Raw genomic sequence first — 26,066 nt, 5'->3', positions numbered from 1 at the left:
AATGTTAAAGCTGTGTGTGGAGGGAAGGTGAGTCTCATGCTCTCTGTTCTATTGTGACTGAAAGCAGAAGTCTAATCAATGCTTCTTTTTGTTCAATTTGGTTAATTCACATACCACAAAGTTCACAGATGGTCAGTGTTCAGTGAGTTTTGGCAGTCGTCACACCCTGCTAACCACCACCTGCTGTGCTGCTTTCTGTCACAGTGCCATTAGTGCCTGCCTCAGAACTCTGTGTAAATGCAGTCACACAATATAAACTTTTTTACATCTGACATTTTTGCTCAGCATAATATTTTTGGGATGTGTCCATGTTGTTGAATATATCAGTAGTTTGTTCTTTTTAAAATGTAGAATAGTAATCCATTATAATATACGTGTCACATTTCCATGCTTCTGTTTGGGTAGTTTTCAGTTTTGGACTATTAAGAACAAAGCTACTGTGAATAGTCTTTCAGTACTGGGGTTTGAACTCAGGGCCTCATACTTGCTAGACCAGCGCTCTTCACTTGAGCCATGACACCAGTCCTTTTGCTTTTAGTTTGTTTTTCAGATAGGGCCTTGAACTAACTTTTGCCTACACTGGTCTTGAACCACGATCCCCCTACCTCCACCTCCTGAGTAGCTCGTATTACAGGTGTCTGCCACTACACCTGGCTAGAGCTAATATGAATATTCTCATACAGATCTTTTTGTGGACAGACAGCTTCACTTACCCTGTGGAAGTAGGTTATAAGGTTGATGTATGTTTGAAATTTATAAGAAACTACCAACTAGTTCTCCAGAGTGATTATAATATTTTACACTTTGGCATGAGACTTCCCCTTGTTCCATATGCTCACCAACGTTTGGTATTTTCGGTCTTGTTGGAATGATAGATAATTGGGCGTTTTGCATTGGATCATTCACATTTCTTTCTTTGGTTGGTGCTGTCCAAGCACCTTTTCTTATGCTCACTGTTTTCTTTTGTGAAGTAACCTAATTTTTTTTTACCTATTTAGAAATGGAGTTATGAGTCTTATTGTTTTTGGTTTGTAGAAACTCATTACATATTCTGAGATGAGTTGTCTGTCAGATACATATTCTAGGGATATGTTTGTCCACTGAATTTCTTAATGATTTTATTGGTTCTTGTCTATGTCTGTTTTCTTTTTAATTGATCTCTACTCTTATTTTTATTATGTCCTTTCTTATACTTTGAATTTAATTTTCTCTGCTTTTTCTAGAGTCTGAGAAGCTTAATCTAGAAGCTATATCATTGGTTTTACACCTATCTTTTTTTGGTACTGGAGTTTGAACTCAAGACCTTGCATTTGCTAGGCAGGCATTCTACCACTGGAGCCAGTCAATGAGCCCTTTTGCTTTAGTTATTTTCATAATAGAATCTTGCATTTGTGCCTAGCACAGTCTGGACCCAGATCCTTCTGTTTATACTTCCTGCGTAGCTGGGATGACAGGTGTATGCTACCGCGCCCAACTTTTTTATTGATTGAAGTAGGGTCTCAAGAACTTTTTGCCCAGGCTGGCCTCAAACCTCAATCCTCCCAATCTCCACCTCTTGAGTAGCTAGGACTACATGTATGAGCCACAGCATCCAGCCTCTTCTTTTCTGATAAAGGAATTTAAAGCTGCATAGTTCCCTTCAAGCACAGCTGTACCTGCACCAGCAAATTTTGATATGCTATGTTTTCACTGTCACTCAATTCAAAAGTCTCCTTGCAAATTTTCTTCTCTGACTTATGGGTTAACTAAAAGCGTATTGTTTAATTTCCAAACATTTGAGATTTTCTAAGTATCTTTTTTTGAATTTTTAACTTTTTGCCATTATGGTCAGACTCTGTTTTATATCCCAGCACCTGGAGTATCTTAGTAGCCACAGAATGTGCTCTTGAAAAGAGTGTATTTTCTACAGTTGTTGTATGGTGTTTCATAAATATTAATTAGATCAAATTGGTTGATGCTGGTTTCTAAGTGTTTTATATCTTTACTGTGCCGTCCACTGAACAAGAATATTAAAATATTCCACTATGATTATAGTTCATCTGTTTTGCCCTTTAGTTCTGAATTTTTTTTTTTTGCTTCAGGTATTTTAAACCTGTTACTGGATGATATATATTTCTGATTATTCTGTCTTCTAGATGAAGTAATCTTTGTATCATCATGAAATTTCCAACTTCTTATCTTTTTCCCACCCTTCTACTATAAATTATAGGGTACCTTTGTATTGAGGGTATCCTTTTTCATAAATAGCAGATAGCTGGATTTTCTTTTTTCAAGCCAGTCACTTAATCAAAAGAAATGCCTTATTTTTTATATCGATCCATGAACTGTGCGGACATCTGATCCATTGCCTGGTGTGCATCCTCTATATTTGCATACCCACGCTGCTGTGATAGACCACTGAGTTGTCTCCAACTCCCCCCACCAAAAACACTACTGCTGTGTGTATCCTTAGTTGGGGAAGAATCCCTGGGGGCGTTTACCTAGAGTAGAGTTGCCAGCTCAGGACCTGCCCGTCCTTTATTTGACTAAGGACTGCCACACTTAACAATACGTCCATATGCTGTTAGGATTGACTCACAGAGGAGGGGAAAAGATGAGAAAAGGGGAGCAAACTGCTGGAGCGACGTGCTAGAGTGGGTGAGAGGAGAGGAGACTCATGCCTGAGTGGAGGAGCAGTTCATCAGGGACAGGAGGGGAAGCTGTGTCTGGCCACATGCTCATAGGTGGGCAGGTGGGCTGGTAGAAGTTTGGGGAAGTTTTCTTCCATGGTTTCTGTCTTCCTGGTGGAATAGGAAGCAGCCTGAGAATGAAGAGGGGGGAAGAGGTACCAGAAACCTAAAGAGAAGGAAGATAGGAAGTTGTTATTGGGAGACTGGATGTGTGCTTGGATCAGGGAAAGAGCTGTGTGGTTTGGAGACCTAGCATGGAGCAGCCATGCACAGGACCTGAGCTCAGCACTGCTAGGCACGGCCAGCAGCGGCAGGGAGGCTGCTGTCAAAGAGCTCCCCCTGCAGGCGGGGAGGTGGATGTGCATGTAATCACAGACTTCAGCATGGTGCCAGGGGAGACAATGTGGTGCCAGTACAGCAGGGCTCGCAGCAGGTGGGAAGGCAATGGCTCTCTAGTTATGAGAGCATGCTTCCCAGCAAGGGGTGGGTATTCCATGCTCTCTTGTCCACAGTTTTACTTTGCACTGTAAAAGTGATGCATGCCATACCAAAGGAAATTAGGAAGATTTTATGACACAAATCATAAATTAGAAAAAACACCTGAAATTCTGCCTCCCTCTCAAGGTGGCTGAGGTTTACATTTTGATGTATTGCTTTTAAGGGAAAGGTCTTGTCCCTGCCCTATGGGCTCCTGAGGTCTGACCTCCTACCCAAATGGAAACATACCCTTGCACTGAATGTGCCTGAGCATGCTGGACCAAGAAGGGCATCCTCCCCATTTCGGAGGAGTTCAGGGAGGGTTGCATGGTCTAAGAATGGGGTCTTGAAACTTGAGGTTCCCTTTTGCCTGTCACGCTGTCTTTTTCCTCCTGCCTCCCCTTGTTCATTGTCTCTCTGGGACAAGACCAGCTCAAACTCTCATTCCCCTGTGTGGCCGAGAGGTGGGCACGCTCGCCCAGGGTGAGATGCGTGGGGAAGGCCCACCATGAGGGAGCAGGGAAGCAGAACAGCCATGAGGAATGACTCCCTAGCATGCCGTTCAGCCATCGCCCCTCCCTTTATAGTGTGCACTGTGTGTGGCCGTACAACATAGTCATGCAAGGAGAGTTCCTGCACCCCCTAGTTTAGCCTATGCCCTGGTGTCACCCACACCACATGTCTTTCCCTTCTGGGTCTGTGTGTCCCTCCAGACAGCAGTGACAGTGAGCTGGAACTGTCCACAGTACGCCACCAACCAGAGGGCCTGGAGCAGCTTCAGGCACAGACCAAGTTCACCAAGAAGGAGCTGCAGTCGCTCTACCGGGGCTTCAAGAACGTGAGTGCTCCCCATGTTCTCATGAGAGGCTTACCCACCCAGCCCTCCCTGTGCCTAACTTTAAGCAGAAGGACTCTAGCCTGGGGAATCTTCTAGAAACTTATCCAGAGCACAGTGATTACCCCAGGGACTTTTGTGGGGCTCACATTGTATGGGAGAGCTATCTAGGGAGGAGGGGAACAGGTCCCAGAAAAGGTATTGTGAATGCCACTGCACTCCTTTCTCTGAGTCTCTAATGCTGTATCAGGTAGGGGAGTGTGAGGAACAGCTTTGCATAGGGGACCAGCCCCTGCCTTGCTGTCCACCCCTCTGCCTCTTGCCTGCCCCACCCAGACTTCTTCAGTCCAGGGCTAGGTTAGTGGGAGTCCCTCCAGAGGGTAAGGAGAGGCTAGGCCCTGTGGAATCAGGCATGGAGCTGGAGGATGGCTGAGGTTGCTGAGAGGGATGACTTCCTGCTGCAGGAGTGTCCCACGGGCCTGGTAGATGAAGACACCTTCAAACTCATTTACTCGCAGTTCTTCCCTCAGGGAGGTAAGTTCAAGACCAAGCCTCCCATGGTGCTCTCGAGCCCCCCACTGCTTTCCTTTCATAGGGAGGGGACCCTACAGTGACTCCCACCCACCTCATACCCCTTGTCTCTGGGGGCCTGGTACTGCCTCTGTCCCATTGAAAGGGGGACTCCTACCCAGGGCAAAGCTGGAATCCCTGATGGGGCTGTCTGAGGGTGGGGGATGGGCTTCCAGGCAGCCCTCCCAACCCCAGCCTCGCCCTTGCTACCACCAGATGCCACCACCTACGCACACTTCCTCTTCAACGCCTTCGATGCTGATGGGAACGGGGCCATCCACTTTGAGGTACGTCCCTGGCAACCTCCCCACACGCTCCTGCAGCCTGCAGTGGTCTCATCACCCTGTGGTATATCTCCTCAGGGCTGTCAAGAGGGTCATGCACGATGCTGGGAGCCTGCCACCTGGGAAAGGAATGGACTGATGGCTGGCTTGGGGTAGGATTTTGCTGTCCAGACGCCCTGTTCTCAGCTTTCTCCTCCATTCTGGGAGATCACATCCAGCTCTGTCAACCAAGGGAGCTCTGAATGAGCACTGAGGTAGCAGTGACCCAGGGCAAATTTGCACTTTAAAAGGGGTCAGAACTCTGACTTGCTCTTGGTGGGATTTCAAGCCCCTTGCACCAGAATTCTCTCCTGGTTTCTGAGTAAACTGGCCAGAAACATCCAGAAAACAGCCTGAGAGTTCCAGGCAATCACCCCAGCTGTGAGTGAAGCCCAGTGTCCCCCAGGGTTTAGAAGGAGAAGCCAGCACCCCCACACACATACACTACCACCACCATACCAGATAGCTTCCCCCAAGGAGGGCCTCACCCAGGCTCCCAGTGAGAGTAGTGGCATCCGGGCCCTTCCCAGGCCTCGCCACACAAGATCATTTGAGAGAGGCCCCATCTGGAGCCCAGGCCCCTAAAAATAGCTGCAGGCGAAAAGCTGAAACCTCTTCAGAGAGGAAAACCTCACTGAAAGCTGGGCCTGATCGATCACTGCCCAGCTTGGCTCCCAGGGCCAAGGACAGCCGACAGGAAAGTGGCCGTGCAGGCACACAGCTCAGAAAGCCCTGGCCTCACCGCACTGGGGGTAATAATAACTCGCCGATAACGCTGCCTGGTTTATTTTTACACTGTGCCTGCCACACGCTGACACACCTGATGGGCCCAGCAGCTGAGGCCCAGGTTTTGCTCTGTAACCCCAGACCCCTCCCTCTGGACCCTGAGGACCATTGCTTATGTGAGTGAGCACACAGTGTTGTCATTGCTTTTATTTTCAGTAACACCTGAAATACCAATGCCATAGCACACAAGAAAAATCCAATGCGTACAAAGGAGCAGAAGAGGAAAGACATGGTCTTCCCCTCCTCTCCTCTCTGACCAGTTTCCGGCCATTCCCTCCGGAGGCCAGGCCGCAGAGACTTGGGGGTGAGGGGCGGGAAGGTGTGAGAAGCAGCGCATTGTAATGGGCCCAGCTAGGGCCCTGTGAGACAATCTTTCTTGTTCAGTAATGAGCAGGGCCCCTCTATGCAGAGGATACTCAGGAAGGTCATGGTCACCCTCCCCACCTGCCTATGGTCATGTCTCTCACTTCCCCAGAGGGAGGGGAGTGGTAGTCCTCTAAGGTGTAAGTGGTGGGTCTTCATGGGAGCAGGGTCTGTCAGTGGCTGAGATGGGGCGCTGATGCTGAAGCTGGGCACCATCTCAGGAGCTCATTTATTCCTGGTGTCTTCCAGAGCCTCTGGTTTTTGTCTTTGTTTTTATCGGTCTCTTGAGGGCTCCGGGAAGCCTTTTTTCAGGAAAGAGGGGGCACAAATCCCTATGTCCCCATCCTTAGTGAACCATGAATCAGGATATGAGGGGTGGAAAGGATCCTACCAGGGCAGGAGGTCAGGTTCTGGTCTGGCAGATGCTTGTCACAACTCACTGCCAAGCCTCAGAACCTTCCATGTGTCCTTAAAGTGGAAAGTCAAGCTGTCTTATCAAAGCTTACGATGATTCCAAGCCTTTTGCATGTGCTTAAAGGTAAGACATACTAATTACAGTTTATTGGTACAATAAAATATTAAATATTATAGCTTCCATTCCCTCACCAAAATGAGAACAACAACAAAACAGCAAAACTGGCAAACCTCAGCAGACCTCAGTGGGAGAAGTGGTCCCATGTCCTACCTCATGTCTGGCATCTGTTCTTGGCCTGATGCTCTGAGATCTGCTAGCAGGAGGGAGCCTGATGTCAGTTTCCCCTCCATGCAGGGTGGGCACCCCCATGTGCAGTCTGGGGGTCTTGACTGGAAACTTGGAGTCACTGCAGGAGATCTGCACCCTCCCTGAGTGCTCCGTGGGACAGCTACAGAGCTACAGAGCAGGGCTGTGGATATGATAGACTTCCTACATCTCAGAGTTAAGAGCAATTGGTGACAACTGGCAGTGGTCAAACGTGAAATTGTGCTGTGCGTGGTTGGAGGTTTTTAGAAGTAGCATGCATTGAGACCAGGAGCTGGTTAGATTTGGAGTTCCTTTTACAAACAAGGTGTACAAGTGGCCTTGAAGGGGACCTTCCCACCTACTGTCTCCTAGTACTGTCACTTCTTAACACACACATTAAGGGACACTGAGCAGGGACATTCCTCAGTTGTTAGCACCAGGCTGTGTGGCTGAATATGAGGGCTTCTGCGAAGACCAGATGGGAGAAGGGTTCTGGCATCCACTTAGGGCCCAGGATGGGTGCTTGACCTCCCACCTGAAAAGCCTGTCAGAACCCAGGGAAGAGGGAATGACATGACTTCATGGATAACTGACTCTTCCTTGCTTCTCTACACCGTGCCCAGTTTCAGTGATGGCCATTCCCCAAACTCGGCCACATAAGAAATGCCGTGTGGTTTCCCTTTTGAGTGTTTTCTTTGCCTTTCCTCTTGTACACACCTGACTTAAAAGCCCAACAGATTTGCAGGGTATGCTTTGGGGAAGCTTCAGTGATCCCCTGGCCCTGTTTTAACCAGATGGGAGCATTTGCCTTAGTGTCCCCCAGGGTTCTTCTTAGACATTGCATCTCAGGCCTCCCTTGAACAACACATTTCCCACCTCCCACTTACCAACAGATGGATTCTGACTCCAATTGGATAAGGACTCAGTTTACTCTGCTGATGTGAGTCCAATCCCCAGTGGAACCTAGCAGTCAACTGCCATATGTTTTCCTCTCCTACACAAGTTGTTATTTGCCTACAGTTAGCAACAGTGCAGATTTCTTCCCTGGCTGGTTGTCTGTGACCTCATCATTCATTCAACCCCAGGCCTTCTGTTCACAAGAGTACCTGGCAGCTCCCACAGGATGAAGCTTCCAGACTCCATGGAGCTGGGTGTCCCCTCTCGCATCCCCTAGTTTGGGGATCCCTTACCTTCCTTCCTGGTTTTACTGTTTTCCAGAGGCACATCTTCCTCCAAAAGGGTATGTGGGAGGCAACTTTTGAGCCCTTGGGTGTCTGGAAGTGTATTTAGTTCTCACCCTTGCTCCATATGTTTTGAGGTCCAGGGTGGTGGCAGGAGTTGTTCCATTGGCTTCCTGACTCCAGGGTTGCTGTTCAACAGCCACTGCTAATTCTGATCCTATCTGGGAGACCCAAGTTTGTTTTCTTCTGTCTGGTTTTGCTTTTCTTTCTGGAAGCTGAGAGGTCCTTTCTTGGCAGCCAGTTTTCTAGAATTTTACTCTGACCTATGCCTGGGGGCCCAGCTGCAACTGACTTCATGTGTTGTGCCAGCCAGAGGGTGCTGGGAACCCACCACCTTTGATTCTGGGAAATCGTTCATGATTTTTTTTTTTTTTGACACACATTCCAGCATTTTCTCTGGTTCTCCTGGATATCCTGATGTCTTCATGGTGGACTCTCTGGAGCATACCTCTCAGTGTCCACTTTCTGGGGTGTCCTCTGTGACTTCTCCTTCCACTTTGTGGGAGACCCCACTTGCTCTTCCAACCCTTCTTTTGTCATTTTTAATTCCAAGAGCTCGTTCTGGTTTCCAGTTATCCCTCTCTTTTAAATAGCATCCTATTCTTATTTTAAGTGTTAGAAGTACCATTCCCAAATGGTGATCAAAGAAACCCATGGGAGTCACTCAGCAAGGTAAAAAGAAAAGTTTTACTTCTGCAGAAGAGTTCAGGCCACAGACCATAGTCTGATAGGCAGAACACGCTGAGCCAGGGAGTCAGCTCACTTTTTATCTCTTTGCCCCTCACCCTGATGGACGGGTTTGGGTTCACAATCTTGATTGGCTCAGTGAGAAAGTGATTTAAGGTCCCCTGAATATAAGGGATGGGGTTGGGGGTGGAGGTGAGAGAGTTAACATTTCACTCATCAAGCAGTTTGAGATTAGGGCATCTGGCAGTAAATAGCTCTTTGACTGCAAGAATCTTGCAAGGTCAAGCAACTTTTCACAAAGCATGTAGGCAGCAACTAGGGAGGTTAGCTGGCATCTACACAATGATAGTTATACATTGACTCCTTTGACAGGAAAGACCTAACGATTCTCACATAAGGAATGCAAGATTTCTAATCTCTGAATCTAATGGTTTTTGTTAAGTTTTTCCACTGGAATAATTTTTCATTTTTCTAAATTGCTTTTGTCTGTGCCCCTTGGTCTTTCTGTGATGCAGACTTCCTCACAGCCAGAAAATCTAATATTGAATCAGTACTGAGTCATTTGTGGCCCGGCCCTGCCCCTCCACCATTGGCTTTCTCCCACTTCTCTGCACTAACAGGGAAGATTTAACTCTCAATGCTTCCAGAAAGTGGGAGAAAGACTTGCTTTCCACCAACTGCTATAACAAAACAGTTTGTGCACAGAAACCATGTGAACAGTCATGTCTTGTCACAGGAGTAATACATTATTGGCCACACCCTACAGGTGATGGCAGCCCATAGTTATGGTTCAGGAGTTGAGCATCATTAGTTTAGCCGATTAAGCTGAAAGTTTTTAAGCACCTTCAACACACAGAAGCTCGGTGAACAAAGAGTAGAGCATATCTCCGCCAGTGGCTCACACCTGTAATCTGAGCTACTTGGGAGGCTGAAATCGAGAGGATTGTGGTTCCCGGTTGGCCCGGGCAAAAAAGTTTGGGTATAGTGGTACGTGCCTGTCATCCCAGCAAAGGGCAAGAAGCTTAAAATAGGAGAATCATGGACCATAAAGTAAGATTCTATCTCCAAAATAATCAGAGTAAAAAGGACAGAGTTATGGCTCAAGCAGTAGAGTGCAAGTACTGCCAAAAAAAAAAAAAAAAGCACTCCAAAAGCATAATAGCACACACCTATAATTCCAGCTACTTGGAAAGTAGAGGTAGGAGCATGGTTCCAGGAAAAGTGGGAGACCCTATCTGAAAAGCAAACTAAAGCAAAAAGGGGTGGTTGAGCACCTACCTAGCAAGCAGAAGGCCCTGAATTCAAGCCTTAGTACCACCAAAGAGAAAAGAACACCCCAGTTCCTTTAAACTCAGCAACAATGCATGAAATAAGTCCAAGACACTTGATTTCAGTATCAGCTACCCACACACATGCCCACACACACACGTGCAGATACACATATGTGCACTCACATGCACACGCTAATACCATGTCAACCTGAATGGATGCTATCTGCCGTGCTGCTGCAGAGGTGCCTCACTTGTAGAGGTGTGAGTTTCAATGGCATCCAGCCACTCCACAAACTGGAAAAGAACCCAGGCATTGGGTTGTCATTCTTCACCCTCCCTTTCCTCTGCAGGACTTTGTGGTTGGACTGTCCATCCTACTGCGAGGAACAGTCCACGAGAAGCTAAAATGGGCCTTCAATCTCTATGACATTAACAAGGATGGCTACATCACCAAAGAGGTACTGGGGTGGCAGGGGTGGTGGCCAACCTGTCCCTCCTGCCACTCCATGCCCCATCGTTCTACCTCCATCTCTCCTGTGTCACTGATCTGGTGGCTCTCAGCCTGGCCTCTGGACACAGCAGCCAGTGGAAAGTCCTCCCATCTAGGTTGGGGGTCATGGACACCTGGAAATGGGTATGGTCTTTGGTGCCACCCACCACACATCTTCATCCAGCCCAACAGGTGCTCTCTGTAACCCTTGCTTATGAAGAGGCCCTGCGGGAGACTGTGGAGACGATGGAGGCCAGGCCTTGGCTCCTCCCAAAAGAGGAGGAGGGGTGCAGATAGGACCTCACCACGTAGTTTTGTTTAGCCCAAACTTTTTTTTAATTTGAAATAGTCGCTATAGTTTAGCGATTGAGAAATAAAAATCTATCCCCAACTTCTCTTGGAGAAGAAGGTGCTGGGTAGACCTGAAAGGCAAGCTTGTCTCTCTCCAGCTGCTATGGCCCTGGAGATGGCTCCTGCTGTCTGAAGCAACCCCCTCCACTGGGGCCCTCAAAGCCCCCAGTGTCTCTACAGCTGGCTCATGCTAGCCCTCTTGTCCTTCCACTCCCAGGAGATGCTGGCCATCATGAAGTCCATCTATGACATGATGGGCCGCCACACCTACCCCATCCTGCGAGAAGATGCCCCCCTGGAGCATGTGGAGAGGTTTTTCCAGGTGAGTGAGCCCCGACCCTGGGGGAGGGGAGCCTGGCAGAGGAAGGAACTCTTGCTTTGTGGGCCACCCTGGGCAAGCCACCTGCCCTCACTGAGCCTCCCCACAAGGACGTACAACTTGGCTCCCCACCCTGGCTAGTGGTCAGACTCTCCTAAAGAGCAAATTGGAAAAATAGGCCCTGCTCCAGCAAACTCCATCTCAGGGCAGGCAGGTAGGAGCCTTCAGGATTGTGAGTCCCTAGGCAGCTGAGGCCCCTCCAGAAACAGGGAATTCCAGCTCCCCAGGGAGTGGAACTGCAGGACAAGTGGTATTGGGGTTGCCTTTGTTCTGTATTCCCGGGGGCTGAAGGAACTAAAGGCTCCAGCTCTCACTTGCCAGGCCCTATAGGCCTGTAGCCATCCTGTGCCTCAGTCATTCTCTCTGCCCTGGCTGCCCCTCCAGGAGGTGAGGGCATCAGGTGAGCATGGAAACACATCCTGGGAGGTGTAAGCCCAGGTAGACCATCAGGGAAGTAGCTGAATGGGGGAGACCAGGGAGATGCTGGGGAGGTCAGCCATGGGGCAGAAGGTGGCTGTGGGGGTAGCTTTGCATATCCAAGTGGGGGCAGAAGGGCAAGTTGGATTGGAGGAAGTCCACTATCCACCCACTGAAGCATCCTCAGGCAGGGGTCAAGAACCACCCCTGGTATGCCCACAATACACTCACCTTGGGTATCACCTTGGGTATGGCTTGGGTTGCAGAAAATGGACCGGAACCATGATGGGGTGGTGACTATTGACGAGTTTCTGGAGACCTGTCAGAAGGTAGGTGCCATCAGGGAGCTGGTGGATACCTCTGCAGGCTCTGGGAGAAGATGGGTGGCTGAGGCTCTCACCTCATACACACATATCTGGTCAGCTATCCTCGACCCCTCCCCACCTCCTGGGCAGCTGGGTCAGGAGAGGCTCCAAGTTCCACATTCACTGTTTCCTCTGAGTACATCTCCTCCTGGTCCCTGCCCCCTGCCCACTCTTGCCAACCCACAGCTCACCTCCCTACCCATCCCCCTAACAGACCTCCCTCAGCCCTGCCTGTGTAGCACCTCTAGAGAGGGTCACGCTAGGGCATAGGCACCCAAAGCCTCCCCAAGATTGCTGCAGGCCCTTCTCTAAGAACCCTTGACCCCATCTCCACTCCAGCTTCACCCTGCCCCACTCCCAGACAGCCATCTGGACATGCAACCAGGGAGGTCTCTGTCTGCTGGTGATTACCAAATGGGCTTTCAGTCAGGCCTCAGGGCTGAAGATAGGCTGTGCCTTGCCAGCTACAGGTGGGGCAGGGGTGTGTGCTTGGGACCGCTCCTTCATGTCTCTGCTTCTCAGCACCCCATCCACCCAGTGAGACCCAGTCCAGGACAGGAATCTGTTTGGGCAGGTGCTGCCCACCCAGCACCTGATCAGGCCTCTCCTCCTCCTCTCTCCACACAGGATGAGAACATCATGAGTTCCATGCAACTGTTCGAGAATGTCATCTAAGACATGTGGGAGGGGGACCCTGGGTGACCATTGCCTCTCCACCCCCAAGAAACTTCAATCCTGCCAGGAACAGCCTCCATGAGAAACTTTTTTTCTAATGTATTTGCAAAAGTGAGCGGTTTGCTCCCAGGACATACACCATACACACACACACACACACACACACACACACACACACACCAGGACATACACCATACACACACACACACACACACACACACACACACACACACGGTTCCTCTGGGCTGGCAGAGAGGAGTAGAAGTCAGGAGGGCACTGCCCCTGCCAGCCATCCCCAAGCCATTGGGGTGAGACTTCCTTTTGGGGTAGGCAGCCAATCTACCAGCTGCTGGATGTGACTCAAAAGAAAGGAGTTCAAGAGCAGGTTTAGGAGTGGTCTCCACTGCAAAGATCCCTACTTGTGAGGGCCCCACTCCACTCCTTTCCAACCACACAGTGGGAGGGATAGGGGGGCAGGCCACTCCCTGCCCATAGACCTGCACCCCCAGAGAGCCCCTCACCACAGGACCCTGGAAGGGCCAACCGGGGTCAAGGGGTTTTGACTAGGGAAGAGTTGGTGATGGGGCAGAGCCTGCTGTTTCCTGGAAGTACTAGCCTGGGGTCCCAGGACCCTGTTGTTCCATGCACCTGGTGGACCTGTGCAAGGCCACCTCCTGTGAGGTGAGCTTGGGTGGTGAGGGACTACTGGGCTCCATCCTTCTTCCATCCCAGGACAGGGATTAAGTCCCTTGTAAGAGAATCTGAGGGGACGGTTTGCTGGCTCCATGGGATTGGGTGCTGCCTGGGTCGGAATGCAGGGCATGGGGCTTCCCTGCCTCATCACTGGACCGTACTCCCTAAGGTCCTCTCAGATGCTGGGAGGAGTTCATGTAGCTCAGAGACTGGCAGCCAGGGAGCCCGGGGGACTGTGCCATGTGGGGCTTGGTAAGGGGCTTCCATCTCCTCTTCCCTGCCATCCACCTGTGCACCTTGGTCCAGTAGCTTGGCCAAGCCCTTGTCCTGAAGCTCTGTGGCCCTCACAAAGGCTCACTCCAACTTGTACAAAAAGCACAAGCACCCCGTCAGCTCAGGCTTCACTCACAAGGGGAGCCAGGAATTCTGTTTTTTCAAAGCAAGGCCCTTCTGGTGGGCTGAGGTCTGCATCCCAGCAGTCCCAACACGGTGGCCCTGAGGAAGAAGCTTGGGGGGCAGGGTCTGTCCTTTGCCTCAGCCATGGGATCTTGAGGGCCAGCCCCAGCCCACCTCACCAACAGTCAAAAGCACAAACCCTGGGACTCTGCTGGGCTGGGCTCTGCCCTTGGGATGGAGACCCATCTCAACTTGAAGCTGGAGCTAACAGTGAGGGCTGGGGGTGGAGGGTGGGTGCCAGCAGTGGCCAGGCAGCAGGTGGGTCAGGAGGAGAGAGCTGCTGCTCTGACCTGCCCAGGCCTCCCCGAGAAGGAGCCCAGTCCTGTCCCAGGCACCACGGGCCTTCCAAGGAACATTCCCACACGATACATTCCATCTCCGTGGCCCCATCTCTGCTCAGGCCTGGTTTCTGGAGTCCTGGTTGCCCCCAGGAGGATGGCCCCAGGGTGAGCAGGGTCCTCAGAAAAAAGGCAGGATGACTGAGGCTGTGGGAGCTCCATGGCTTCCACATTGCAGGTGGGCCTCCCCCTCAGACTTGCACTGACACTCCATCTCCAGTCTGACTGGGGAGGTCCCTCTCCCCCCTCCCCCAGAGGGTATCAGCTTTCCCTGGCTCAGGGATCTGAGGGAGGGTCTCAGGGTCCCTCTCTCCCCTTCCCCAGCCCAGCCCTTTCAGCTGGGGTTGCTGTGCTTGTAAGGGGCCAAGGCCACAAGAGAGGGCCGCCACCATGCCTCTGCCCCCTTGGCCTTGTGGCTGCACATCCAACAAAGAGGGGTCTGTCTCCCATGCTGGGATGTAGACCTGCCGCATGTCTGCATGGCAGAAGAGTCTCCCTCGGCCGCGGCCTGGGAGGATGGTTCCTGTCGCAGTGCCCACCGATATTCAGTCCTATATATTTTAATAAAATAAATTTGACAAAGGAAAGGGACTGTCACTGGCTTTATCTCAACTCTGAACCGTCTAGCCTCTCCCATTGTGCCATAGCTCTGGCCCAGGTAAATGTGGACAGCTGGCTCTGAGGAGGAAACGCCCTGAAACGCTGAAGCTCCTAGTGTGACACCACTGAGGCTGAATGAGTCAGGAAGAGACAGATGCACACAGTTGGCCCTGGGGACCCTTTACCAGAGGTTACAGTGCTGAGCCTAAGTGCAAAGCTGGTGGAACCGAGTGGCTTCTTGAGGTGCCATTTGTATTTCATGTCCAGAGCTTTTTTCTTTCCCACTTCCAGGAAGTCAGTTCTGGTTGTCCCTTGGCTGGAGGGAGCAGGTCATAGGAGCAGAAGGAAGAAGAACATGCCTGAAAACATGGTCCTTTTCCTGGTTATTTTCAAGAGTTTATTGTTGTCTTTGTTTTGCAGAACTCGGCTTACACCTTGAACCACTCCACCAGCCCTTTTTTGTGATGGGTTTTCTTGAGATAGGGTCTTGCAACCTATTTGTCCAGGCTGGCTTTGAACCTCAGTCCTCCTGATCTCTGTCTCCTAAGTGGCTAAGATTATAGGCGGTGAGCCACTGGCGCCCAGCTTATTTTCAAGAGTTTAAATTTGTGAGAGTTATGCCTGGGGAGGGGAAGAGAAAAGGGTAAGCCATGCCTCACCTGAAGATAGATGAGAAAATCAATGGCATTGCTGTGATTTGAAGCTTTTTTGAAAAAATCTTATTAGCATATATTAATTGTAAAAGGGGGTTTAATTGTGTTATTTCCATACTTGCATATAATGTACTTTGGTTATATTCACCCCCTCTATTACACTTTCTTATCCTTGAGGTGGATTTTGGGTTTGGTTTTGGGTTTGGTTTGTTTGTTTTTTGGTGGTACTGGGTTTGAACTCAGGGCTTCATGGTTGCAAAGCAGGCACTCTACCACTTGAGCCACCCCTCCACCCATTTTGCTCTGGTTATTTTGGAGATGGGGGATCTCAAGAACTATTTGCCTGGGCTGGCTTTGAACTTAAATCCTCCCCATTTCAGCTGCCCAAGTGGCTAGGATTATAGGTATGAGCCACTAGCACCCAGCTTGGGGTGGTTTTGACACAGAACTAGATAATGGAAAAATTAATTCAATGAAAAAAAAAAAAACAAGCATCATGCACAGCCCTGAGATGTTAGAAGCTCCACTCGGAAGTCAGGCACTGGTCAACAGGCATCACAAGTGCGCATGCAGTTGGGGCTATCTTGATGGAGACACTGTGGCTGACCCCAAAGCCTGTACTCTTTCTGCACAAGACAGAGTAGTGGTAGGTTTCAGAGCAATGAATGAGTGTGACATAAATGACTATGAGAGAACACAACAATTCTGTACCACATTTAAACATTACCCATAGAGCACATGGGAGGAAGGACTCACTTCTGCCTGGAAAGTGGGAGCTTCAGGATGGAGGGCCGGTGATTGGTTGTGGCTGAGAACTCCATTTAACAGGAAGGTGACACCTTGCAAGTGGTCCCACTGCACAGAAGAGAGATGAGAACTGTGGGGAAATTCCAGCACTCCACCATCCCGCCCAGAGCTGATCTCAAGCACACGGGGTGGGCAGCAGCTCCCCATGCACCCTTGTGAAATAGTCATTGAGAGTGGAGGCTCTGAAGCCAGTCTGGTGCATTCAACCCCCAGCTCACCATGTACCAGCTGTATGACCTCAGGCACATGTTTGTGCCTCAGCTTCCTCATCTGTGAGACAGGCACACAGAGAGAGCCTGCACTACAGAGCCAGGCTTAAATGAACACAGGATGTTCAGCCCCAACAGTGGGGTCAGATCATCTGTGTTCTGGTATAGGGGAGGCATCCATTCCTTGCTCCAAAGGCTGCTTCTGTGAAACATGGGTGCTCTGTGCCTCTGTCTCTGTCCTGTGCAGTTTTCCTGCTCCTACACACCCCTCTCTGTCATTCAAGGGCACACACCCACTGCCCCTAGAGGACCCACTTGGTCTGAAAAGTGCTGTTCCTTCTGGGTGTGGCTTCCCCTCCCCCTAACCTCCCCTTCCCCCCCCCACCCCGTCACATCTTTTCCCACCTATGGATTGGCTGCCCTTGGGACAGGTGTCAAGGCTGGTCCAATCAGCTCTGGGTGCCAGGATGATGCAGAGTCTAGTCTATAATGGGGTGAGAGCTGCCCAGGGTAGTGGGTATGGGGGACACGGAGGGAGACCTCCTCCCCTCCACCCTGCTCTGAGGGTAGAGAAGAAGCTATGTCCTCTATTCACATCCCTGGTAATTCCTTAACACCTGCCATGCTTCCAAAGGCCTTATGACATCTAAAGCATGCTTTCATTCTGAAACCTGCTCAAGATTTGAGATGTCACTTTACCTCACTGAGCCTCTGTTTCCTTATCTGTAAAATAAAGAGAAAAAATCCTGATAGAACTGTTGGAATAATTCAACATGCATAGTTACTAGTCTTTTAATAGATGTGGCCATCCTTCCTTCCTATCCATTCAAGTTTCCATGTGTTTTTTTCCCCTTTTCTATAGAAAGATGACTCAAACCAATAAGCCATCAGAGAACGGATAGATAGTTCAGAAGAGTTTCCGGGTCTTGGAAATAAATCTGTGATGGTTCCCAAGTTTCCTTGATAACTCCAAGGCCAACATGAGGACCAGCCAGCTAAGAAAGGGCAGTCTGTGCCAGTCAGACCTCAATAGTTGACTCATGGTCCACACAGCCCACCCTGGTGCCACCACTCTCTGCATAGCCAAGCTGACCAGCCACAGACAGGAAAGAGGATTCAGGGAAAATACTGAGCCTTCCATGGGCCTACCTTTTCTCCTTCACCCCACAACTGAGAGAGTTGGGTCCACCCAAAAGGAGAATAGAATAATCAGATTCTGAAAATGGCCCCTGCAGGGATCACGCTGGTTATGTGCTTTCATAGCAAAGACAAATAAGGACACAAATGGGACCCAGAGCTCACACGCAGCCCCAGAGTTAAAAATGCGACAGCTTCAAACACATCCTGCTCTCAGATGCAAACAAGTGACTACCTCCTGAAAACCTGCCATACCTTAGTAGCCAACACTGACCAATGAGCTGCCTACAATTGATATAAGCATGAACCAGTCAGGATTGGACTCCATCTACAATTTTGAATTTCTCATTTGCATGAAGGGCCAGAATGGACATCTTTAATGGGAGCTTTTCCTATATCAGCTTCCATTTTTCCTTTGTTCTGGAGCCACTGGCCTGACTTGCTCTTGGTCAGAACTGTGTCTCTGGTCTTGCTCCAATAGAGGATACAATTTTGCCTATATTCCTCTGGGTCCCGTCTTGTTTTTACCATTTCTGAACTCAAGAACACAGCCCCGATAACAAAATAGCCTATTGAGGAGGGACTTGTTACCTTAATAGCACAGAATGGGAAAACTGAGGTCCCATACCCTTTCCAATGGTCCTCAGTGTGGCAGAGCTTCTCAGAGAAATGGCCAGTCTGAGATTTAGAGGATCCCTGGCTTCTCTCCATATGACATTGGCCTGCAGTTCCAAGTGCTAGTCTCCTACTGACCACCAGAGGGCAACTGCTACTCGCTTCAGCCGCCTCACCTCTTTTCTACTTTGGGGTCCCAGGGGATGATGAAAAGGAAGCTATTTGTCATTTTCCTCATAGTCTCAAAAATATTTTCATATTTCTGCCTCATTCACCATGTGATTTCAAAAAAAACCCCACGGAGTGTATCAAATAACAATTTCATAAGTGCGTCCAGAGCTGGGTGCAGGGAAAAAGGACACAATGACTGTATACTCTTCTTTGATTAAATAGGACACACAGAACTCCTTATACACATAACTACTTAGGCTTTTAATCCTGAGCAAAGCTTGAGAGTCCCACTTACACCCTGCATGACCCCTGTCAGGTCCAGACAGCAGGAAAGATGCAACCGTCTGTTGGTGACCAGGAGCAGGAGGCCTGGTGGGTTTCAGACAGCTGAAGGTGTGGTTCTCACAGGACTGCACATCAACACACCCACACCCTTCCCATGGAGGTGAGGATCACTTTTGCAATCTCGGGGCTCTCTCGTGTCTGATCTTTGCTCAGTGGCCTGGAGCCCTCAGGAACATCAGCCTGTCCCTCACATCTGCACAGCCTCAGAGACTTTTAAGGTTGCAGAGCTATCTGCAACTCCTGAGCACCCAATCATTGCATGTCTGTTCTGGTTGGGGCTTCTCCCTCCTTTGTTTCAGGCAGCACACTGCCTTTGCCCCTTCAAGTTCAAGTACCCAGATCTAAACTAAGGGTGGCACCATTTCACACTTAGCAGACCCCTTCCATGTACCAGGCATGGGCTGCATCATGAGGCACAGTGAATAAGTCACAATCTCTACTATCAGGAAACTCAATTCCCAACAGTAGGACGCCAGCGGCAATGAAGGAGGTACAAGGCAGTAATTCCGGCGATGAGGGAAATTACCTGGGGCACAGGCTGGGAGACCATGCTTGCAAGGGATGATGCTGGAAGACTTGGGCTTCGCATAGATCTGTGAATAAAACAAGAGTACCTGTACTGTGGCACCTCTTTTAGTGTGGTAAGTATTTGCTCTGTAAGCTTAGTCTGCTGAGGAGCCTTTTTTCTGGTCACTGCCCTGTCTCCCCTAAAGGACACATTCCAGGCAGGAGCTGGGCTATGGAGTCAGTCCAGCTTTGGGTCCTACTGCTGAGGACCTCCTTGTTCCAGGACCTGGACTGGTCTCTTTGGTCCTCTCATTGCCCCCCATCAACCTTCTCCATCCCAGACAAGCCCCTAAGTCTGTGGATACTGTTGCCAGTTCAAAGCAGGCACTGGGCCCTCCTCCCCAGGCTCTAGTCAACTGGCCTAGGCCCTAGCCCTTCAAGTTAGGGAGGGTACCAAAGGCCAGCCATCCCAGAAAAGAAAATGACCAGGTACACATGGGCCACTTTAATTGCCTGGACTTTGTCCTATGCAGTAAAGGGAATGAGGTGAGTTTGCCTGTAAAGGGAGCTCCAAGTGCTTCAGAGACTGGAAAGGAAAGTGGGTCTGGGAGGAACTGGGGGAAGGGACCACAGGGAAGGGTGTCTGTGGGATGGGACCAGAGCCAGCGTGACCAGGAGTAACCTGTGCCTGAGTACAGCCAAGATGAGGGAGGAAGTTTCCCGCATCCCAATCCTGCCCATTCCCACGCCGTCCCATGCATCTAAGAGGGAGGGTACAGGCCTACTTAACCCTTGCCAGCACTGCAAGGCCCCAAGAAGAGGCAATGAGCGGGGAGAAGACCAGACAGGAAAGGAAGGGAGTCAGTCTCCCCCTTAGCAGCCCCTGAGTATAGCCCTGTCCTGCGGTGGTGGCAGTGATCAATGGCCCATCCAATCCACAAACCTCCCCCTGCTAGAGGCTAGATTGCCAAGGGTGTCAGTCTTAGAACCAGGCTCCCTGGCAACTACTGGGCACCTTTTTATTCTGTCTACTCCTTCAGTTGGAACCCAGCTTCCCTCTTACTCACATGCCCCAGCCACACCTGCTTCTGCTCCCACACTATGACCCATGCCCAGAGGCCCCTCTGTTAGCCCTGTTGGCCAGCTTGGAATATTAGCAAATCTTCCTGAACATTCTGGTGTAGGTGGATGCAGGATCCTTCTGCTGGAGGCCTTTAGGAACTTCTCTCTCACCCATGTCTCCAGAGGGCAACGAGGAAGTTCACCTAATTGGGTACCAGTCTCCTGCCTGCCCAGAATTCTCCTTCCTTTCCTGGCAGTAGCCACTCAATTTTTCCAGTGGGCCATGGGGAAGGAGGACAGATCGGCATACCCAGTGCTGTCACCCTGCCAGACTGTGAGCCTCTTGCAAGTAGGAGCTGTGGCCTACACACGGGGATCCCCAGAACTGACAGCATGGCTGGCACAGATGGGGGAGGGAGGGGCAGTAAATATTGCTGACTGAAGGTTAGAGGGAGAGAGGCCACTGCCTGTGTTCCCAGGGCAAAGTCAGACCACAGAGCCCTGAGCCTGCCGGGTCATGCAGGCAGCACTCAGGTTACCAGGGTCAAAGTCTCTTTGAAACATCTCTGGTGGGCTGCCTGTACTGTGGGGCTCCTCAGCCTGAGCACCTATCTTCAACACTCCCACCTCCATCCCAGCCCTGCCCTCCTCCCTCCTCTGAGTTCTTCTCCCTGTGTCCCAACCCAGGAACACAACACGTGAAGCCAGACAGCACTTTTTCCCAGTTCTGAAAAAATCACCAAATACAGTAAAAAACTGAGAAACTAAAAATAAGGACCCAAAGAGCAGGTCATCACTTAGCTCCTGACAGCCAACAGAGATTGCAAAATCCTCCAGTTCCACGCTTTGTTGAAAAACTTTCCCAGCCCTACAAGAAGTTTCTCCTGGGCAGAGCAAAGGGGCCCACAGGGAGGGGAAACGATCTTGGGCTCGTTCCCTTGCTCCTGCTTAGGTGGAAAAAGCAACCAGTGTGTGGGAGAGCAAGAGGCATCTTCTCTCCAGTGCCCATCATCCCAGGCTCCGCCCCCTGCTCATGCTTCATTCCTTCCTTCATTCATTCATTCAGAAAAAAAGCATTGTGGCAGGGAATGGGGAGAAAACAGTAGAATATTTGCAAACCTTTCACTGGTGAAGTCTATAATTTCTTGGAAAAAAGACATCAATAAAGTAAATCATACAAAAGAGTATAAATTTACACTCAATGTCATGGCCACAAAGATGAGGCCCATGGTTCCATAAGATGTCTGGGCAGGGCACATGACCTCAGAGGCTCCCTGAGAGGTACAGCATTTGTGCTGAGTCTGACAGATGAGTAGGAGAAGCCAGGTAAAGCACTGTAGAGCAGCAGAGAGAGAACACTGCCCAGGGCCTGTGACTGTATTAATGTGGCACAAATGCCAGTGCAATGGGAGAGGTCAGCAGGGCAGAATAGCATGTGGGAGAGAGACCCTCAAAGGTTGTAGTCTCAGCCTAGAGCAGCAGGAAGCCACTGGCTAATTGCCTTAGTCCATTTTCTGTTGCTATAACAGAATACTCAAGACTGGATAATTTATAAGGAAAGAATTTTATTTAGACTCATGGATCCAGAGCCTGAGAAGTCCAAGATTGGGCAACCCTATCTCGTGAGGGCCTCAGTCAGACAGTGAGCAAGCACATAGAGACGACAGACCAGCAAGAGGGGCTGGACACACTTTATAACAACCCATTAATCCAGTCCCAAGAGGTATAATGACCTATACTCTTGAAGACCTCACCTCCCAAGACTGCTGTAGCAGCAAATTTCAACATGAGATTCAGAGGGGACAAACCATATTCAAACCGTAGGACAAGTGCTATATCAAATTGTTGTTTTGAAAATCCTGCTGTGACTGAAACATGGACACCAGATTGGAGGCAACCAGAGTGGATTCAATGAGGAGGCTGTTCTAACCGTAACCCTAACCAGGATGAAACTGCATCATTCAGTGTTGGAGGTTGACCATGCTCACCTACAAGACTCTTACTCAAGGCCTCTCATGAGGTTTCAACCAAATGGTGGCAACTAATAGTTAAGTGTGTATGGCCAATGGGCATGCAATAAGGAACGTCTCGAGAGCACCAGTAGGAGAATCATCACAGTCCATATCACTAGGATTTTGGAGCCAGTCTGTTCTCTCTCCTCAAGATAACAGTTCTCCTTTGGAGAAACAGTGGTTTGTTGTTGGGCTTTAGTAGACACTGAACACCTAACCATGAGAAATTAGGTGGCTGTCTGGCATGAGCTTCCTAAAAGCACCTGGGTGTTGTCAGATTTGCCTCATCATAAAGTTAGACAAGTGGAACAAGTGGAAGTGGTAGACAGGAGACAGAGGAGGGTACCACTCCAATTCCTTTAAAACCGTTGCATTGTTTCCTCTCCCTCAATCCATGCCTATGGCTTTCTGATGTGTTCAAGTTCATGTAGGAAGAGGAAGGAAAAACTCAAGTATGACTTATAGATGGGTCTGTAGGAGATACTGATACCACCTAAAAGTTATTGGCTGCAGCATGATGACTCCACTCAGGGATGACTGTGAGGGCCAGTGGTCCTCTCAGTGGAAAAAACTTTGAGAGTACATTGTCTTCCTGCAGTGAGAAATGGACAAAAGTAAAAATCTACATTGAATCATGCACAGTTGCTCGTGGTTTGGCTGGCTGGTGTGGATTTGGAATGGTGATGAGAAAATGGAGTGGTGTGTGAATGGATCTGCGTGGATGGACTGCTCTGAATGGGCACAGGTGGTAAGAGAAAGTATCTGTGTACATGTGAGTGTCCACCAAAGTGCATCCATTGCAGAGAAGACACTCAGTATCAGGTGGAAAAAATGACAGCCTCTGGATGCAAATCAGCCCCTCTCCCCAGCCACACTATGGCTTGTTCAAGGACTGGAAACAAAGTGACCATGGTTTCGGGAATGGAGTCTATGCCTGGTCTCAGCAACGTGAACTTCTTCTTCCAAATGTTGTCCTGACCAACACTATTACCAAGTCCCTAATGTTCAGTCCCCAATATGGCACCACATCCCACAGGGACAAGCCAGCTACCTGGAGGAAGGATGGTTACATTGGACCTCCTCCATCACGGAAGGGGCAGAGATTTTCCCTAAAGGGCACATATCGTAGATATGGCTGTGCCCTTCCTGCCCATAATGCTCTGCCTACATCATCCGTGGATTAGAACGCCTGACCCACTGTCCTGGGATTCTGCACAGTGTTGAATCTCATTGTCCAGCAAAGGAAGTGCGGTCTTATGCTAGATCACATGTAAGGAGATTCTTTTGCCCCCTGCCCCATCTTCTGGAGGCATTTGACTCAACTGAAGTTTCAGTTATGTGCCAGCTGGGAGACAGCACCTTGAAAGGGTGAGGTTATGGCTTACAGAGTGCAGTATATGATTTGAATCAGAGCCCATTATTTGACTCCCAGGCAGTCAGAAGTGGGAATGGCTTCTCTATTATATCCAATAACTCATTCCCAGAAATTTTTGCTTCCTCTCTAGACCACTCTGAGCTCTACTGGTTTGGAGATATTCATACTTAGAGAGTCCCTTCCACCAAGGGACACAATCATGGTTCCCCTGAGTTACAAGATCTGCCTTCTGACCACTTTTGGCATCTCATGCCACTGAGTCAACAGGGAAGAAGAGGAAGAAGAAGAAGGAAGGAGGGAAGGAAGGAGGAGGAAGAAAAAGAAGGAGAAGGAGAAGAAAGAAGGTTAATCTACAGGCCAAAATGATTGATCCTGGTTATCAAAGGAGAAATGTGATTCCCAAGGGGGAATATGGTTGCTACAACAGAAGCAAGAATGGCAATGTCTGGAACCTGGGACATTCCATTCTATGGGCACTGTTAGTACCTCCATGCCCAACAGTAAAAATGAATGAAAAGATTCAGCAACCAAAAAAGGCATAATGATTGATGACTCAACCTTTTAGGAATGAACGTTTATGTCACTTCTTTAGGTAAAGAATCCCACGCAGCTGAGGTTCTCGTGGAAGGCAGGGGACATACAAATGCACAGTGGAAGAAGGAAGTCATCAATATCAATTATAGTCTTGTGGTTAATATAGAAATGAGGGCTGTACTAGCTTTGCATATTTTCAATTTGTTTCATGTGCCTGTTTACATTGGTATACCAACAACTTGATTCTTCTCTCTCCTTTCCATTTTCATTTTATATGCAAGTTGTTAGGACTTAATCTTATATTTTAGGCAACAGAATATTCAGGGCAACTGATGATATTATGGAAAACCAACTCTGACTCAGTTTCCCCTACCATATGCTCACAACACAAATCACTTCTGAGACCAGATGTATTTCTTCCCACACACCAAGCGAGCAAGCAATTCTTCAATGGTGGTCAATCAGCAGGGCGTCTTCTAACTTAATTCAGTTCTGTCACTATCTACCGGAAGATAGTGTTGGACCCTACAAGTTGGTGGCTCAGGTTCCAAGACTGCTCTCCCAACTTCTGATGCTAATCACAAGCCCAAGTTGTTTTACTTGTGCTTCAGAACAACCAACTATAAATTGGAGTTCCCATGACCCCTTCCTCGGGTTTGATTAATTTTGCTTGAGTGGCTCACAGAACTCAAGGAAACAAACATTTACTGCTTTATTGTAAATGTTATTACAAAAAATACAGATGAAGACATGCACAGAGCAAGGTATGGGAGAAGAAGCACAGCCCTCTCCTCACTGTGGGCTGTGTGCTGGCTCAGGCTGAGGGTGAGCCAAAGTGAGAGCCTGACCCAAGGTTTTCTTAACAGACATTTTGACCTGGTTGATCAGTGGGAACAAGCAGTTCAGCCAATCACTTAAGAGGCACAGAATAGGAATTTAGATGGTCTATGTTTGGCCTTGTCAGGGAGCACAGGGAGTCTTGTCCACAGCATATGCCCCACTCTCACAAAGCAGTGGAAGGATTCCTTAGCCTTCACTATTTCTAGGAGCAAAAGGCTTAGGTAAAATTCAATATTCTCAGCACCCAGGAGAGACACAGCTAGATCATATGGTAATTGTACATTTAATCTTATTTTTTTTATTTTTGGCAATACTGAGATTTGAACTCAGGACCTTACACTTGTTAAGCAGGTCCTCTACCCCTTGAGCCATGCACCTACCCCTTCTTGCTTTATTTGATTTTCACCTAGGGTCTCCTGCATTTTGACCAGATGATCCTCCTACATATGCCTCTTGCCTAGCTTGGATTACAGGTGTGTATCACCACACCCAGGTTGTTTGGTGAAATGGGAGCCTTGATAACTTTTTCCCCTTGGCCTTGAAACTTGATCTTCCTGATTTCTGCCTCCCAAGCATGAAACACTGGCCCTGGCCCTGTTTAGCCTTTTTAAAACATCTGTCACGGGTATGGTCCACACATCTGTAATCCCAGCACTTGAGAAGCAAAAGCAGGAGGATCACAAGTTGGAGACCAACCTGGGTTACATATCGAAATTTTATCTCAAAAAAACAAGGCCTGGGGATGTAGCTCAGTGGTAGAATGTTTATCTGGCATGCACAAGAAAGGCCCTGGGTTCAAATTCCAGAAACACACACACACACACACACACACACAAACACACAATCTGCCAGGTGATTTTCAAAAGTGGCTGTACCATTTTATAAGCCCATCAGCAGGCTATGAGAGTTCCAGTTCCTCCACATTCTTGCCAATACTTGGCATAATCAGTCTTTTTTGGCCATTCTAGTTTCATGTGCTGAAATCTGCATTTCTGTGATAACTAATGATGTTGAACATATTTTCCTGTCCTAATTTTCTGTGTCTCTATCTCCTTGGCAAAATATCTGTTCAAATCTTTTGTCCAACAAGCT

The 26,066-nt window shown here is 49.1% G+C and overlaps 1 protein-coding gene and 2 long non-coding RNA genes across 7 annotated transcripts in view; 1 reads left to right on the top strand and 2 right to left on the bottom strand.

Moving 5' to 3' along the window:
* Kcnip3 (potassium voltage-gated channel interacting protein 3) overlaps window positions 1-12,709 on the top strand; it is a 75,228-nt gene extending 62,519 nt beyond the window's left edge. For all 4 annotated transcript variants that reach the window (XM_074050230.1, XM_020185111.2, XM_074050229.1 and 1 more), the window contains 7 exons: window positions 3,860-3,984; window positions 4,446-4,515; window positions 4,768-4,838; window positions 10,294-10,401; window positions 11,002-11,106; window positions 11,847-11,909; window positions 12,573-12,709. In XM_074050230.1, the coding sequence (XP_073906331.1) occupies window positions 3,860-3,984; window positions 4,446-4,515; window positions 4,768-4,838; window positions 10,294-10,401; window positions 11,002-11,106; window positions 11,847-11,909; window positions 12,573-12,620 (590 nt within the window). In that variant the 3' untranslated portion in view covers window positions 12,621-12,709. The remainder of the gene's footprint in view (window positions 1-3,859; window positions 3,985-4,445; window positions 4,516-4,767; window positions 4,839-10,293; window positions 10,402-11,001; window positions 11,107-11,846; window positions 11,910-12,572) is intronic.
* Window positions 8,654-12,577, bottom strand: LOC141414867 (uncharacterized). Its single transcript, XR_012439811.1, has 2 exons — window positions 11,812-12,577; window positions 8,654-10,237 (listed from the first exon to the last, which is right to left on the bottom strand). It is a non-coding gene; the product is annotated as an uncharacterized lncRNA (long non-coding RNA).
* Window positions 12,710-14,866: 2,157 nt separating the features above from the next.
* LOC141414866 (uncharacterized) lies at window positions 14,867-19,238 on the bottom strand. 2 transcript variants are annotated; one of them, XR_012439809.1, is made up of 4 exons: window positions 19,171-19,238; window positions 17,076-17,099; window positions 16,117-16,215; window positions 14,867-15,328 (listed from the first exon to the last, which is right to left on the bottom strand). It is a non-coding gene; the product is annotated as an uncharacterized lncRNA (long non-coding RNA). The 2 variants fall into 2 exon arrangements; XR_012439810.1 differs by lacking the exon at window positions 17,076-17,099.
* Between the last annotated feature and the right edge of the window lie 6,828 nt (window positions 19,239-26,066).

The sequence above is a fragment of the Castor canadensis genome, chromosome 12 (genome assembly GCF_047511655.1).
Source record: "Castor canadensis chromosome 12, mCasCan1.hap1v2, whole genome shotgun sequence".
Taxonomy (NCBI): Eukaryota; Metazoa; Chordata; class Mammalia; order Rodentia; family Castoridae; genus Castor; species Castor canadensis.
Note: the sequence above shows the minus strand (reverse complement) of the source record. Positions and strands in the feature narration are given on the sequence as shown.